Here is a 17638-nt window from a genome sequence, read left to right as displayed (position 1 = left end):
TTTTTTGTGAAGTCTTTGTATGTAATAAAGGCATCTTTGTTACATTTATAGATGCAAATCTACTGCTTTGATGCGGACCGATTTTCAAGTTTTGAGGAAGCCGTTAAAGGAAAAGGGAAGTTAAGAGCTTTATCCATTTTATTTGAGGTAATCATTATACAGAGATTTAGCACTAACTTTTCAATCATGGGGAATACCAAAACACACTTTTTTACAAATAGAAGGGCTCATAAGTGGAATGATAACTGGTGATTATTTTCAAAGAGAACAACCTCTTGGCTGGTATGTTTAAAAGGGGACTCTTGTATTTGTCAATTGGATATGTCGCTTCCAGCTGGAGCAAATCTGTGCACTCATACACTACAAGATTTGCTTATTTGCAAAGCATCAGCATGATACAGCAGTAACTACGAATCGTAACAGTTTAAAATGTCCTTTTCTTAATGGAAAATTTGAAAATTATCTGGTTTTTGTTTGGTTTATTCTTAACTTGCTGTGAAAAAAAAGTGTGCATTTAGGACATTACTTTTGAATACTTAAAATAGAATTTACTAATCTTTACATTTTATTGAATAATTAGTCAGATATTTTATGCAACTTTTAGAACATCATTCTTCTTTCACAGGTTGGAATAGAAGAAAATTTGGATTACAAAGCAATTATTGATGGAGTTGAGAGTGTTAGTCGTTTCGGTAAGCTATTTGGAGAAATCTCTTTCTTCCAGATTTACTGGAATGCATATAAATTTTTACAATGTTTTTACAATGTTATAAAAATCACTTGTTCCAAGGAAGAAGGGCAGACATTTGTAAAGAGGAGCAATCTCTCACATCTCACACTTGACAATTTATACACTTCTCACTAAAAAACAATTTATCAGAAATTTTTGTCACATAAAATCATAAAACGTTAATGTAAGTAGGAAGTTGCAAGTTTTCTAATTCTTTTATTGAAAATAATCTAATCACATTATGCATTTAAACGTATTTTTATTCTGTCTCTGCATTGTACATCTGTAAAAGACTCTATAAGCTGAAACCAGTTAATTTTATAAAAGTTTTATTTTAAAGTGAAAAGGGAATTGTTACTCAAGTTCAAATGTATTCCCTGGTGGTTTCCTTGATAAGTCCTTTGCTTTACCAATATGATGAGATAAGATTTTTGGAAGGTGAATGCCTACATAGAACAAGGTTCACTATACTTTTATACTGTTCTGCCTGCTATCTCACGGATCTTGTAATTGTCACAGCAAATGCTTTTGACAACATTGGCAAGAGACAGCAAACCTGTTGTTACTGTTGTTTTATTTTTATTAAGCAGAGTATTAATGTTGTCCTGAGTTATCAATAAAGGAGGAGTATTCCTCTCCGGGAAGCTGCAAAATGTGAAATCAGAAACACAACTCACATAGATCCTTTTCCTGAAAGCAGAAATCTGGCCTAGGGTTGATTCATCTTTGTCAATTATATGTGAGAACTTGAACTGACCAAACTCTTCAGAAGTCAGGCATATGTGAGGTCCTGCAGTGCAGCTTTTTTTTTTTGAAAGGTGCAATCAAACGGCATAAAGCTGTTAGTTATCTCCCTCCATCCACCTAGATTGCAGAATTCAACATTGAATGCCATAAGCCACACTTAATTTTTCCCTCATTTAGTCAGAAAGTGGAGTCTATGCAGACTGCAAGAAGGCAGCTAGTTTGAATTCCTAAACTTAAAATGATGTAAAATATGAACCTGAATGTTCCCAGGCCTTGCACCAGCCTGTGGGACCACAGAAGTGATACTAACACTGGTTGTTAGTCCTGATTTGTGCAGCTGTGGCACTTTGGCCACTCTCTTGAGGCCTCTTCAGTTGTTTCTGGAGGTCTCTAGGAGGGTGTAGTCTGAGCTTAAGAACCAATTTGCTCATGTTCTTGGACTAAAGCTTCCTTTTTAATATCTACTGTCTATAAGCCATTGAGGGGGATGCTTCATTAGAGCCTGCTGTCACATAGTACCCTCCCTGGGAATGTGGGTTCCCTAACAGCATTCTGCCTCTGTCCTGGCTCTTAATTCAGAAACAGAACAAATGGTCTCCTGGCTGTCTGGAAACATATACTAGTCTGCCCTCTATCTATCTATCTTCTCTCTCTCTCTCTACCCATGCACCAACTTCTCTCCTCTTTTACCAAAAAATAAAATCCTCCATGCCTATCAGCCCATCTACTATATACTTAATATTTCCATATACTCAGCAAGGACACCTAAGCCCATACAGTTGTAGAGCTAGGATTTAGAACCTGTCTGTCCAAAAAGTTTGTTCTAATATATTGTAGAGATTTATATTAGTTATATGTCCAGAACACATATGAAACAGTCTGATTTGAGTGGTTGTGAGATATGATCTGTCCAAACTAAATAAGTTAAGTCCTTCCAAAGTTAAATGTTTGAGAGTTCTTGGATTAAATTTAGTCCTATTTCAGAGTCTAGAAAAAACCCTGGTGCCCCATAAACGGTAGGTTTCCCAACATTGGCTGCCAGCCATTGCTGCTGGGAACTTGAAGGCAGTGCTCGTCTTTAGACAGTGGCTCAGGAACTGCAGCTAAACTCACATTATATGGAGAATATGCGGCTAAAATCCTGCCACATATTCTCCATATAATGTGAGTGACACAAAAAATCAACACTGTTCAACCATCATTCAGATTATAAAGTCTGCCTTATTACAGTGTGGGCTGGTTGCTCATTTCCTATATTCCTCTCTAAGAGACAAACCCATTTCTCTTTCCTTCCCTCTTTCTTACCTTTTTTTCTTTTCCTTCCTTCCATCACACCTACTCTATGTTAGACATTGCTCTCACGTGGAGTGGTGAGAGAGGGTGCGGTCGCAGCAATCAGAGATAATGCATTAATATTCCCCAAACAGAGCCCACAAAAGGAAAAACTGTTAGTCGAAATCCTTCAAGTTGCGAGAAGGAGACACACCCCAGGTAAATCATCAGTGATTCTCAAATGAGAGTTCTCATCAGAATGATTTGTGGTGCTTTCCTAATCACAAATGCAGGCCAGGAATTTGTATACTGAAAAATCCTCACAGGCAGTGTTGATGTAGCCCCACCCTAAGTCTCATTGTCCTAAGTGATAAGAGTTGGTTTTAAGTATTTAATGGTTCTTTCCTTGCATTGGGTCTGACCATGGTCTTTGTCTTTATCTCCTTGTCTCTCACCCTCCTCATCTTTCCACCTCCTACTATCAGCCTCCCATGAAGGAGGATCTGATTGGTTTGTTAACCATTAGTTCATGTTCAAAGGAAGAGGATCACTGAGTGAATGACTGATCACAAATAGAGCAGTGTTGGCTCAGGTGTGATTCTCTCTTGTGTTAGTAATAGTGAGGTTATTCAGATGAGGTGCATGTTTTTGCAAGCCACAAAAAAACCCCACCTTAGTCCAGTTTTCTCATAAGATGATGGTGCAATTGGAAAATGCTACTGTAATTGTAAAGTCTTGTGATATCAGAAAGAAACTTAGGACATGTGCGTACATAACAAAAAAAAAATAAGGTACAAAATAGTTAACGTGTCCATAACAGAGACTAGATAAGTGGTATTGAAGTGCCGTTGAAGGAAGAATGGATTCTATACTGAGATGAGGGAAGGAGGAATTGAAAACTTTCTTCTGATTCTTTCCATTGCTCTTAATTATTTCCCCTTTAATTTCTTCTCCAATTTCACGACCGTTATCTATTTCACCATCCCTGTTCAAATCTTCTGTTTTTCCTTTTCTGGCTTCTAGGTCTCCTGGTGTTTAATTTCCCACCTAATTTAGCAGTGAGTCAGTTTCTGGCTCCTTACTTAATTAGTATTCTCTACGTCCACATTTCCACAGAACATTTGTAAGATAAGTTTTTTCATCAGAAAAAGGAAGAATTGTAGTCCGTTGATGATTAAAAAAGAGGTTATTTAATCACAAATTTTCTAAATATCAAAAACATAAATCTGAAAATGGAAAAATATTCACGTATTCAAAATAGTTTCCTTAGTTTCTGAGAACTTGAATCTGAGTCTGAATTCTAAATAATCTTGTCTTGACATTGGAGGAGAGGAAGACATACTTTTAGAAGTTACTAATTAACCCATTAAACCTAATGTAACTTGAATTTTCTAATGGATTAAAACGACTTAGGTTGTATCTACATGACACTATCAATTCTGTCAATAGGTTTTTACTTCTAAGATTTAGTCTTAAATGCAGACTGGAAGCAGTTATCTATAACTTTATTAGCAGGCTTCTTTCTTCCTGAAGAAGTTTCTGTATTGCAGAAAAAAGTAACATTCAATAACTAACTTTTAAATGGAAATAGTTTTTTCCTTGAGGCTTTCTGGATGTGTCCAATCTTCATTTCATTTAGAGCTGTAATGTACTATTAAGATCATCTGGTCCAAAATGTAAAATATATAGCTAGTGGGAAGCAGCTGCATAGCACAGGGAGATCAGCTCGGTGCTTTGTGACCATCTAGAGGGGTGGGATAGGGAGGGTGGGAGGGAGACGCAAGAGAGAAGGGATATAGGGATATATGTATCTGTATAGCTGATGCACTTTGTTATACAGCAGAAACTAACACAATATTGTAAAGCAATTATACTCCAGTAAAGATGTTAAAAAAAAAAAATCATCCGGTCCAGTTATTTCATTTTGTAATGAGGAATTTGGGGTTCAAGAAGACTAAAATCTTGCAAAAGCTTTACTCAAGGTTTTCAACTCTGACTGCATGTTTGAATCACCTGGGGACGGTTTTTAAAAAAATGTAGACGCACCTAAAATTATAGCCTAAAAATAAATATAGATGCTCAAGTCCCACTACTAGAGATTTAAATTAAAACAGCCTAGGGTGGGGTCTGGGACATTGATATTTTTTTAATGCTCCCCAGATAATTCGTATACTGCTACTCTGTATTGTACCATCTCACCTAGGCTAGATTAAATTGGCGTCAGGGACTGTTTCTTTTTTTTTTTTTCCCGGTACGTGGGCCTCTCACTGTTGTGGCCTCTCCCGTTGCGGAGCACAGGCTCCGGACGCGCAGGCTCAGCGGCCATGGCTCACGGGCCCAGCCGCTCCGCGGCATGTGGGATCTTCCTGGACCAGGGCACGAACCCGTGTCCCCTGCATCGGCAGGCGGACTCCCAACCACTGTGCCACCAGGGAAGCCCAGGGACTATTTCTTAATGACCTAAATCTACAAGACAGAGCAGAGGACACGTACTGGACTGGGTAGTTAAACACAGATAAGTTAAAATAAGTTAAACACAGATCTCACTGGTAAGCAGATTGCTGCCCATATGAGTGAGGACTGGTACACAAAGAGCAAAATGGCCAAGGCAGTGCCATTGGTAAGTGCTGTTGGAAAGATGCAAGATCAAAAATGGGACTCTTCAAGGAGACGGATTTAGCTGGGTTGTTTCAAGGTTCTAAGACTAGATGGAACACTTAGGAAAGGTCTACCAATTTTTTGTAGGAATTCTCTATTCTCGATACAAGTTATATATCTTTGTAAATATAGCAGGAATAAATCAATATTTTTATCATATATATATAAAATCTGAAATATATTTTCTACTCTTTGTCCTGCCTTTTTACTCTCTTAATGGTGACTATTGATAAATAGATCCTGAGTATCATGTACATCATTTTTCCCTTTGTGAATAACACTTCTTGCATGCTATTTAAGAAATCTCAACCTACCCTAACGTTATGGAGATAATTTTCTATGTTTTCCTCTAAAAGCCTTATTAGTCTGTTCACATCTAGATCCACACTCTATTCAGAACTGATTTGTGCTTACGGTGTGAAGTAGGGAATAAAGATTCATGTTTTTCTATAAGGATATCCAGTTGACACAGCAGTGCATATTGAAAAGGTTAATCATTCATTACATAGTAATTTTTCTGTCTTAAATCAAGTAACCATATATGTGTGTGTCTGGACTCTTTATTTTCTTCCATAGTTCTCCATCTTTGCATAAATATCTCACTATCGTGATTTCTATGGCCTTATATAGTAGGTCTTCCTACTTGGTATCCCTACCTTTGTTATTGCTCAAGATTGTCTTAACTTTTTTTGTGGTTACATTTAAATTTTAAAAACAGAATGTCAATTAATACACACACAAACACACACAAACATGCACCCCAACACCAACCCATCTGGAATTTTGATTAAGATGTCATTGACTCCGTAAAACAACTTGGGGAAAATTAACATCTTCACAATACTGAATCTTCCCATTAACATATTTCCCACCATTTTAAGGTTTTATCTAATTCTCTCAAAGTTTTAAAATTTTCAGTGTAGATGTTCTACACATCACTTGTTAGATTTACTTGTATTTGATATTTGTTGCTATCATGTTATATTGTTTGAAATTTCATTTTCTATTGTTTGTTACCAGTTAATAAAAGTACAATTAAGTTTTATATATTGGTGTTGCATGCAGTGACTTTGCTAAACACACTTATTAGTTCTAATAGTCTGTAAATTATTTTCACTATCTCACATGCTCAGCTAAGTTATTTGAAAATTATGATGACATCATTTTTTCCTGCCCAATCTTCATGACTCTTTTTTTCTTTTTCATACCTTATTGTAAATAAATAAAGTAAATAAATGGTCTCAGTCCTCCAGTTCAATGTTAGATAAAAATGGTGGTATTGTAGAAGGATTCCTTGTCTCATTCTTTATCTCTAAGGGAAAAACTTTCAATAAGTCATTTTTAAATATGATGTTTATTATAGACTTTTGAAGATATCTTCATCAGAATAAGGTTTTGTTTTTCTTTTCCACAAATTGGTATTAAATCCTATCAAATGGTTTTACTGTATCTATTCAGATGGCCATATGATTTCTGAATATCTTTCATAGGTAAAAATAATCTCTCCAGCATCTTGCCCATGTAATGATAAAGCATCTAGCACTATGTAGGGATATATGCAAGAAAATTTAGAGTATGCCAGTTTTATCACCATTTTTGAAATAAATCTAAAATGTTCTTTTTTGTTGTTGTTTTTGCGGTACGCGGGCCTCCCACCGCTGTGGCCTCTCCCGCCGCGGAGCACAGGCTCCGGATGCTCAGGCTCAGCGGCCATGGCCCACAGGCCCAGCCACTCCGCGGCACGTGGGATCCTCCCGGACCGAGGCACTAACCGCGTCCCCTGCATCGGCAGGCGGACTCTCAACCACTGCGCCACCAGGGAAGCCCCTACAATGTTCTTAAAATTTCAGTTCTGATTAAATACATACCAAAGCATATGTCTTTGTTTTATAGGAGCTTTGAGCAGCTAAGTTCCACTGTTGGAATTTCAGCTGAGATGTGTGTGATTCCTTTGTAGGGAAACAGGCTGTGTTGGATCCATTCACATTGCTGAACCTTCTGCCAAACTCAACCGACAAGTATTACACTTACAATGGCTCCCTGACATCTCCTCCCTGCACAGACACCGTTGACTGGGTTGTTTTTAAAGATACAGTTAGCATCTCTGAAAGCCAGGTAATCTTGGAAATTCAAACAAATGAAGTAATTTGAAGCAATCTTGAAAGAATTATTTTCTAAGCTTTACTATAGAATATCTGTTTTAAAGCACTTGCCGATATGCCTTTGAAGCAGATACACAGTTAAATTATGTGTTACTATATGTTAAATTATCTTCTTTCCAGCTGGCTGTTTTTTGTGAAGTTCTTACAATGCAACAGTCTGGTTATGTCATGCTGATGGACTACTTACAAAATAATTTTCGAGAACAACAGTACAAGTTCTCCAGGCAGGTGTTTTCCTCATATACTGGAAAGGAAGAGATTCATGAAGCAGGTGTGTATTGAAGTATAATTTTGTAGGAGGTAATTGTGGTATAGTGGAAAATATACAAGGCTTTGATTTTTGGAAATATTTTGATTATAGCCTTGTAGCTTTAGGTAAGCACTTTAACTTCTCTGAATCTCAGTTGCCATTTTTATAAAATGGCAATTAAAAATATCTGTCTTTCCAACATGAATAACCCCATTTTGCAGACAAGAGACACAGTTTCAGTAAGGAAAGTAATTTTTCTAAAATACATAGTAATAGGTGGCAAAGTCACATACACACCTCCACATTCTTTGTGTCATTTGCCTGAGCTAACAGCTGTAAGAGAGGGATGAATAAGGGGTGAGGTGTTCAGAGCTTGGGGAGATCACTTCTGGTTGGGATGACTAGGGGATCTCCGTGGGAGAACCACATTTGACCTGAGTCTTGATGTGTGATTTGGGTTTTAAATAAGTACTCATCCTTGTGCTGGCAGCTCCCAGAGAAGCCTAGTACCTAGTAAGGATTGAAACCAAAGGCACTGAATTATTAATGAATAAAAAGTGAGTCTTTCCCCCAGTTTCTTTCTTTGAAAGAAAAGAAGTTTGTCCTTGTCAAGTCCAGGCGATGGAGAGGAGGGAAAGTCTCTGGAGTCTTTTGAAGCTGACACAGCAGTCAGAAGCCTTTGAAAGTGTCCAGAGGACACAATCAGTTGCATCTACTGACTTGTTCTTTTCAGTTCACACTGAGGGTGCACTGGTTCATGAAAGAAAGAGTTGAAGTGGCCTTTGCTTTGGGCACTGAAAACCTTTCCAAGTACATGGTCTTCTTTGATCCCCATCCTGCAATGAATTTTTGGCCGTGTATAATATTAATTCAATAATTGTCCGCTTTTGAAGGTTGGGCATTAAAACAGCATGTTTTTATTGTTTCGATGTGATATTTTTGGGAATTGTTTATCCTTTAACAACAACAGAGCACAAGACAACAGTGATGAATAGCTGCACTTAATGTGACATTGTTTCAAATTAAATTGCCCCAAAGTGAGGACATTTAATTATATTTCTACCCAAAATAGTAAATACTAAAACTTCCTGTCTGGTAAATAATACACAGTTGATTAGAAAAAAGAAACAGATTTACCCATCTCCTTTTCCGAAATGCAAATGACCGAATGACAAAGTAAATAAATACGATTTTTTGGTCATGTACTTTTATTAGTTATACTTTATTAAAACCCTTCAGTGGCTCCCATTGCTTTTAGAATAAAATCCAAACAGTTTGTCATGACATGGTAGGGCCTATTCAGCACTTACTGGCCTTAGTGCTTACCCCTTCCTGGCCAACTTCCTTCCCTCATCCCGACCTCTATGAGGTCCCTGAAGGGGGCAGACCACACTCTCCCAGGTTGCATGTTCTTCCCTGCTGGTCTCCTCCTTGTTCTTCAAGACTCAGGTAGACCATTGCCTCCACTGGGGAGCCATCTCTGACTCTACCTCCACCCCTACCAAGCCTGGCTCTGGCTCGGGGGCACAGGACTGTGCCCTCGTGAAGGTGCCGTGCCCATAGGGTGCAAGATGAATGATGCTCGTCTGGGGTTCCTATGCGCTGGGCAGCCACACTTCTTAGCAGTTGCCATTGTAGGATATTGTCTGTTTACTTATCTGTCCCCCACCACCGTCTGAGCTCCAGGAAGGAAGTAACTAAGTCTTTTATCACTTTACCTCCTTTTCTGGGCTAAAGTAAAGCTCTCATTCATCAAATAGTCACCAAATGACTGAAAAAATCCATTTGCATATATAATAAAAATATGGCAGGCTGTGCTCAATGGGTGCCTCTTGCATCGTTTAACACGTAAACCCTTCCGTTTTAATGTACATCATTGTTGTTTTTCACAGTTAAGGGATGAAGGCTAAAAATAATAATAAAAACAGTAATAGACCCGTGTGTTCAAACAAGCATTGGCCGTATTTTCCTCATTTTATAGTTTGGGAAGCTGATATTGAGTGACTCACCCAAGTTCATGGAACTGTAAAAGGCTGGAGTCAGTATTTGAACCCAGGTCTTCCTAATTCTACAGACTTTCAAAGCTCTCTCCACTAGGCTTTATAAGGGAACATAATTTATGCTTACATAATTTTATAATAAAAACTGATGACTTCAATGACATGAAACTTTTTTAAACATAGTATTGGCTCTTTTCAAAAACTAGGACAATTGAATTCTTGCATTTTCCGTTATGAGTATTTGCATTCACCAAGCACGTATTTTCCGTGTACATGTTCCTGTGATTTTTTTTTTCCCTTAATACACTATTGCCCTTCTACTTTCTCGAACTGAATTTGAAAATAAGAACTGAGGATTGCATTTATTTTCAGGATTTAATCTTTATTAAATTTAGTCTGAAAATGTTTTTATTACATGAGCATTGTAAAAAAGGAGAAAATATAGATAAGCACACAGGAGAAAATAAAAATGCCTTATACTGTCATTACCCAGAGATAACTGCTATGAGGATTTTGAGGAATATCCTTCTAGGTCTGTCTCTTAAATTAAAACTATATTATTGTATCTCACAAAAATCAGGCTGTACCACACTTATCTGTTTATTGATTTTGCTTTACTTAATGATGTAAATATATCATTAATCACATTCTTAATTTTATGTACTATTCCATTGTATAGTCATAGCAACTTATTAAATCAGTTTCTCAGTTTGGGACATTCAGATTATATTTATATATTTTGCTATTATAAATATCAAACATCCTCATTTTGACCATGAGAACAGTAAGAGGTGGCATGAAAATTGTTAGAATTCTGCTCTTGGTAAATGCATTGTAGAAAAACATATTTTGCAAAATATCAATACCTTATAAGTAATTGCAAAACCCATGAGAGGTCTGCATATCCATGCAAACTTCTTGAGGGTGGAAATCAAGCCTTATTCATTTTTGCATTCATAGGAAAATGCACTCAATGTTTGTGAATGAATCCATATTTTACCAGAACTTCAGTCCTCTATTTTTGCATTTTTACCTAGCGTTGCCATTTATTAAAAGGCATTTATTTTTGGCTTCAAGGAATGGGCGGTGGCTCTTCTAAGAATCACAGAATTTAATGGAATCATCTGATCTTGAAGGAGTTAGTAAAAGCTGTCTCTTAGTTAATGAGAAATACGTGTCAGTAACCATACAAACATAACGTATGTGTAGAGGAGGTGAAGTCCAGGTTTGCCCCCTGCCTTCCAGGCAACAGATGCCTCCCTGCTGCCCTCTTATCCCACTAGCAAGGCTCTCCACCTAGAAGCAGGGGCCTCCTGACGCACAGTAGGAAAGAGCTGGGTCTTTTAAAGCCCAGTCGACTTCTGGTTTCAAACCGCAGTGCAAATACTTATTTGTTATATAAAAATTTTCAAGTTATTTAAATTCTCTGAGCTCAGTTTCCTCACCTATAAAATGTGAGTTCAAAATGGCCACCTTGTATGGTTGTTGTGAGGTTTAAATGAACTAAAGTTTGCAAATCAGTCCATTCCCTTGAACATAATATGCTCCAGACCCATAGCTCCTATAACTGTAGTGTATGTGTTTGTGTGTATGTATACACTCATGTATATATGTGTGTGTATGCATTTATATATTTGTATATATAGAATGGGGCAAGCTCTCACAAGTACGGCGTGCTATTCAAGTTTTCCATGCTTAAGGCTTTTGTTTGTTAAGTAGAATTATAAATGCACTTTAAATCTCATTTGCTAGCATTGTAATATTATTTAATGCAAACTTTTTTTTAAAAAACCATAAAATATAAAATGCTTTTCAAGGCAGGGTAGCATGAAAAGAGTGTCTTCATAGCTTAATGTTGTATTTGAGCTATGAGAAATTTCCTGTAATTTCCTGAAAAATGTCATGATGCATTATTCATCAGTAGACCTACCTTCTTGAAGGTCAGTAGTTGTAAATAGCATTCATTAAGGCCACATGTACATTAACTCTGTGCTCTAACTATCTGTAGAAAAGTGACATGGAGATTATCTACTTCTTGGAAGATTATATGTTATAAATGGAACTGTTGACGAAGTTACTCTGTGTTCCTAGAGAAGATTGACTGAATTAGGTAGAATTCGAAAAATTTCTTTTGGTTATTTATCTAAAGGGGATGGCATATAATCATTGAGAAGTGCAGAGCAGTGATAGATCATTTCTAGTTATTTTTAACATTTGTGGCAATCTTTACATTCGTTTTATTAAGATCTGCTACTCTGTGAGGGGAAATCACAACCTTAATATTGATTGTCTTCTGAGTCTGTCAGTCTTCAAGTTCCTCATGTGGTAGTCATCAAATTACCTGTCTCAATACTTTTTAAAATGAGGCTCATAAACCTCAAACAAGGATGTGATGGATTTATCAGTGTGCACTCATGGAAGTACTTTTGCCATGGGCTGTGTTAAACTGTACCAAACCTCAAACAATGGGAAATACTGGGTAAAAACCTAGTGACATTTTCTCTGCCACTCCCCAAGGATCACCACGCTGTCTTTTCACTTCCATCTACATTTTTACTCATATTCCGTGGAGGTAAGACTGGGCCTTCTCCCTTAGGGCATGCGTCCCTTCTCCCAGGATGGGCACATAGAACAGCAAAGGCAGAAGGAAACTCCTATCTCCTGCCCTCGACCATCGGCACTGACTTTCGTGATTAGCTAATCACGAGACATGTCATAGGGAAAGAGGTGTCATGTTCTCCTCCTTTGTGCTTTTCCTTCATTTATTTCCTTTTCTTTTCCCACTTTTTTTCCTTTTTCCTCATGACATTCAACGCTTTGCCTATTAATCTTTTGCAATTTGCTCTGCAAGGCATACGCATTCCTATGTAGGAGGTATTCACTCTCCATATCCATTCATTTAAGTGATGAGAAGGTAAAGGACTTTGTGTGAGCTAAGTGTGTGAAGCTTTTACAACTTTTAGTGAGAAAAACATGTACTTTTGAAAAGCACAACCTAATTTGGTCTAAATGGCAGAATTTTTAAAAGTTTATTTTGCATTCCTCTGTAAATGGAGTCTAGGATTTGGAAACTGAAAGCACCCATTACATTTGACACCTTACTAAATTTAAGGATTAGAGGAATGAGTTTCCTATAAGCAGGGATGGCACCGTCTTTATTTGTATGTCCAAGAGTACCTGGAACCAAATAGATGAGAAGTGAATGTTGAAAATAAGTTTTTAAGTAAAAGAACATTTACCACTCCCTTAAGATGGAGATCACATTCTCATTCGTTATATGTGAGGATCCCGTGCATGTGAACTGAAGCGCTTACTTGTATTCTGTGTGACTCGACGTGGACTCCAGATTTGTCACCGCCTGGCTCACAGCCACAAGCTTGCAGAAACCCGATTGTCCTTCCTGGCCAGTGTTCCTTAAAGGATCAGTAACTGTGATCCAGATCACATGTAGCTTGTAGAAAGGAACCAGGGCATGCGCTTCATTCCTAAGGAAGGAAATGGGACCTCAACGTATTGTAGTTCTGAACTCCCCATAATCAAGGAAATTATATTTTTGTTACTATTTTATTACATTTATTGGTAGCTTGTATTTGGTGTCTGAATATATGTTGATCTGGAAGACACTTCTTGATTTTCAATCCAGATAATGAGCTTTATGGAGTGTAGATAAACTATTTTCAATACAAAATATAATGAAAACTTTGTGCAAATTAATAACTTATTCCATAGTCATTATGCAGCTTTATGTCTGAACAGCAAGTAGTGTATATAAAATTAACTAGATTATTATTTAAAAGATCCCGTCCTGGGCTTCCCTGGTGGCGCAGTGGTCGAGGGTCTGCCTGCCGATGCAGGGGACACGGGTTCATGCCCCAGTCCGGGAAGATCCCACATGCCGCGGAGCGGCTGGGCCTGTGAGCCATGGCCGCTGAGCCTGCGCGGTCCGGAGCCTGTGCTCCGCAATGGGAGAGGCCACGGCAGTGAGAGGTCCGCATACCGCAAAAAATAAAAATAAAAAAAAGAAAAGATCCTGTCCTACCTTATAGAAGGGCAACCCTTTGGCAAGGTCATAGACTATATACGGAAGTACTGGTCTTTCTCTTGAATACATTCTAAAGTATATATCTTTTTTTCCATAAAATTCTGTATTTCAGCATCTAAAGATAAGATTGAGCGGCAGCTTTATTACATATTACTAAGCTATGATTATCAATAAGCAAAAGGAGTGTTTTAAAAATAAATTTCTAATTACAATGTAAATTTAAACTCTTAACCAAATTACTAATAAGCTTTTACAGACGTGTAAAGAAGAAAACAAAGGAATGAAAACCTGGTGGCAAGGAAATGTGAATTTCTTTTCAGAGTCCTACTTTATATTAATGCTGATGAAGTACCCACTGATTTCTACTGTTAAGGCAAGATAAACATAGACGTCTGACCAAAACTGCCTGCACTATTTAGGAAGTAGTCCTTTGGGTATTTTGCAGCTAATAATTTTACGTTTTTCTCAGTTTCTCAGAGTTTTATGTTTTGTGTACATGCATAAAACTCTAATGCATTTTAAGATAGTTTCATCTTTGAGGAAGAGATAGTTCACTTTAAATCATTCTCACTCTGTACAAAGTGGGAGTGATTTTTGAACAAAATCTGCAAATGATATTGTCCAGAATCACTTTCCGTCTTTTAAAAACAGACTTGGGATTCATCAGAATCTAGGCTGAGGCAGTCCTGTTCCTCCACCTGTATAGTTTGTTAGCAGCTCACTTCTGAGATGCTTTGGTGGTCTTCTGCCATCTGGCGGACGCTAATAGAATTGTCACTAGACAGAGTAACGATGATGGAGCCTAGACCTGAATTAGAATACATTTTCTTATTCTGAATTCGTGGTTTTTGATAACGGAAGAATTGTCCTCTTGTTCCCAAAGGAACACCCCACCCTACATCCTCGATAAACAAAAAGTAGTATATAGTTTTAACAGTGAAAACTTCTGTCTCTAACTCATACAAAGTTATTCATATATTGATTTAAAGAGTATATGTGTATATATATTTATGTTTATGTTTATATGTATTTATGTTTCTCTGAATCATTCATATACCATTGCTAGCATAGCATACATATGCCAAAATATCTATTATTAAGTACTGTAATAAAATTTGTTTCCATTTATAAGGTCAATTGTTAGTTTTGGGTGCCCTCCCATGTTCACGAGAAAAACTACAGACTGATAGAGACAAAAAGCCTTTGTGGTCATATTCTGATTCTGCTGCTTGCATGTTTTCGTTGGATCCCGGAAATAGTTTTGGTAGTAGTGATGATTGGTTGGCTTAAGTAAACTGCGTGGTCTCGTCTAGTGGTTTGTAACTTCTGGTATCCCTTTAAAGCAAAGCCTGGATTCTGTATGCGAGCATAATATGCTCTACGAGCATCATCTTTGGCCTTAGAGACCTTTCTCTCCCTCTCTTTTGCAAATCTATCTGGCCTATGAAGAGATTATATTCATTACTTTGCCTTGTTAGCAGAGTATCATGAATTTTGTAATTTTTATCCTCACAGTTAGTCCAAATGATCACATTATGAATGTATTTCAGAAAGTATCAGAGTTTTCTTTCTGATGGGACTACATTTTTGGCATGATTCCCAGCATGAGTTTCAATTCATTTTAAGAAGTCCCTGAATGAGTGTCAGTATATTTTTTCAGCTAAGACAAACAAATCTTCTAATTCCCTGAAATTAACTGCTTAATCTATTTATGATGCCAAAGTGGGATTTTTGTCAGCAGGTCTGAAAAATATTGAAATAATAGTTTTAGTTGTTCTTCTCTGGTTTTCTGTGATAGGGAATTTTTAATCAGTTTAAGGATTTTCAAACAATAAAACGTCTGATAATAGACCATCTTTTATCATTGAAATTCCCCTCACCCTGAGCTAAGCATATTTGTCAGGTACCCAACAAGTGTAATAAAGACACCATAAACTTGAAGATATCCTTTGTTCCTTTATTTTTGAAAATGAATCAGTATGCCAGATATATTCAAGACAGTGTTCTGGGCAATACAGAAATAGGAAGCTCTGGTTCTTATGTTTATAATCTACTAAAGGAGTTAAGACCCATTCGGAAAAAATATATGTAATAGAACAGGCAATTATGCAATGAAATAATAGTGGTGAAACAAAACAGACAATTGAAAATGACAGAGATCACTTCAGCAGAGATCAAAGCATGCATGACAGAGAAGGTTGCGCTTGATCAAGACATTTCCTGAGTGGGAAGATCAGACGTCAACAAATAGAGATAGGAGGTGTCGACTGAAAAAAAAATGCACAACCTAAAAGTTGAGCGTTATGTTTTATTCGGCAAACATTGTAAGCACTTCAAGCCCAGGAGACAGGACTCTCAGATCACTCTGAGGGACTGCTCCGAAGAGGCAGAGGGGGAGCCAGGATATACAGGAGTTTTTGCAACAAAGACCAGGTAGTCAGAACATCAAAAGATTACCTACTGTTAATTAAAGAAAACCAGATATCTCAAGTTAAGGAATTTAGCATTTTTCTGTGTATCGGAGGATGCACGAGTCTGGGCTCACTGAAATCATTCCTTTGATATGCACCTCAGCTATCTGGGGTCAGTTTCCTGTACACTGTCATTCTGAGTTTCCTCAGGGGGCACTGTTGGGGCAGCTGTAATGTGATGGCTTGACGGCTGCAACATTCTTTGTTCACTGATATGGCGGGCAATATTTTTCATTCACAGAAGGAAGGAAGAAGTATCTCAGATACAGGAAATGGCATGAACAAAAGTGCCACAGTGGGAAAGTGTAACTTTTTACCCTTTATTAAAATACAACAAAAATGTTCACAGAATATGTCTCACTTGTTGAAATCCTAGAGAGTGACAGTTGTATCGATAACTGTACTTTTTTTTTCTCTGAAGTTTGTAGTTCAGAACCAGAAAATGTTCAAGCTGACCCAGAGAATTATACCAGCCTTCTTGTTACGTGGGAGAGACCTCGAGTAGTTTATGATACCATGATTGAGAAGTTCGCAGTTCTGTACCAGCAGTTAGAGGGAGAAGACCAAACCAAGCATGAGTTTTTGACAGATGGCTATCAAGACTTGGTAACTATAAAATCAATTGTTTCGTGTATTGTAGTTTAATTTTTAGGGTAAGAACTTAAAATGATTGTATATTGTTGCCTTTCATGACTTTAGACTTTGTACGAAGCTCTCTAGTGGGGTGAAGGGGACACAGAAGCTATATTTAACTATGTCAGAACTTACAGTGGTTGACACTAGGTTCTTACTAATGTTTTGAATTACATGGAGACCACAGCTTTGCCAACAGCAACATTGTAGAGTAGACACTTATGGAAGACTTAGAACTGGAGATCATCTAGTGCAGCCTTTCTTTACAAAGAAAAGGACTCAAAGAACAGTTAAATACTTTATGCTCTCCCCGTTGGGGAAAGAATTGGGCCTGGAATGTCAGTGCTCTGATACCCTCGTATGTTGTTTCCCCATCATACTGAATCAGCACAAGGGAAATAGAGTAGGGGTCTTGAAAGTCCTTTTCTTTGCATCAAATTTCCAAGTAACAGGGCTTCCCTGGTGGCGCAGTGGTTGAGAGTCCGCCTGCCGATGCAGGGGACACGGGTTCGTGCTCCGGTCCGGGAAGATCCCACATGCCGCGGAGTGGCTGGGTCCGTGAGCCATGGCCGCTGGGCCAGCGCATCTGGAGCCTGTGCTCCACAGCGGGAGAGACCACAACAGTGAGAGGCCCGCGTACCGCAAAAAAAAAAAAAAAAAAATTTCAAAATAA

At 37.7% G+C, this 17638-nt stretch overlaps 1 protein-coding gene across 1 annotated transcript in view; it reads left to right on the top strand.

Moving 5' to 3' along the window:
• Positions 1 to 17638, top strand: part of PTPRZ1 (protein tyrosine phosphatase receptor type Z1) — a 163464-nt gene that overhangs the window by 89922 nt on the left and 55904 nt on the right. The window contains exons 5-9 of the mRNA XM_024757757.1: positions 52 to 147; positions 626 to 692; positions 7365 to 7522; positions 7690 to 7840; positions 16754 to 16938. Coding sequence (XP_024613525.1) covers positions 52 to 147; positions 626 to 692; positions 7365 to 7522; positions 7690 to 7840; positions 16754 to 16938 — 657 coding nt within the window. The remainder of the gene's footprint in view (positions 1 to 51; positions 148 to 625; positions 693 to 7364; positions 7523 to 7689; positions 7841 to 16753; positions 16939 to 17638) is intronic.

This window comes from Neophocaena asiaeorientalis, unplaced genomic scaffold (genome assembly GCF_003031525.2).
Source record: "Neophocaena asiaeorientalis asiaeorientalis breed wild unplaced genomic scaffold, Neophocaena_asiaeorientalis_V1.1 scaffold116, whole genome shotgun sequence".
Taxonomy (NCBI): Eukaryota; Metazoa; Chordata; class Mammalia; order Artiodactyla; family Phocoenidae; genus Neophocaena; species Neophocaena asiaeorientalis.
The sequence above is the reverse complement of the archived record's forward strand: the minus strand, read 5'-3'. Positions and strand labels throughout refer to the sequence as shown.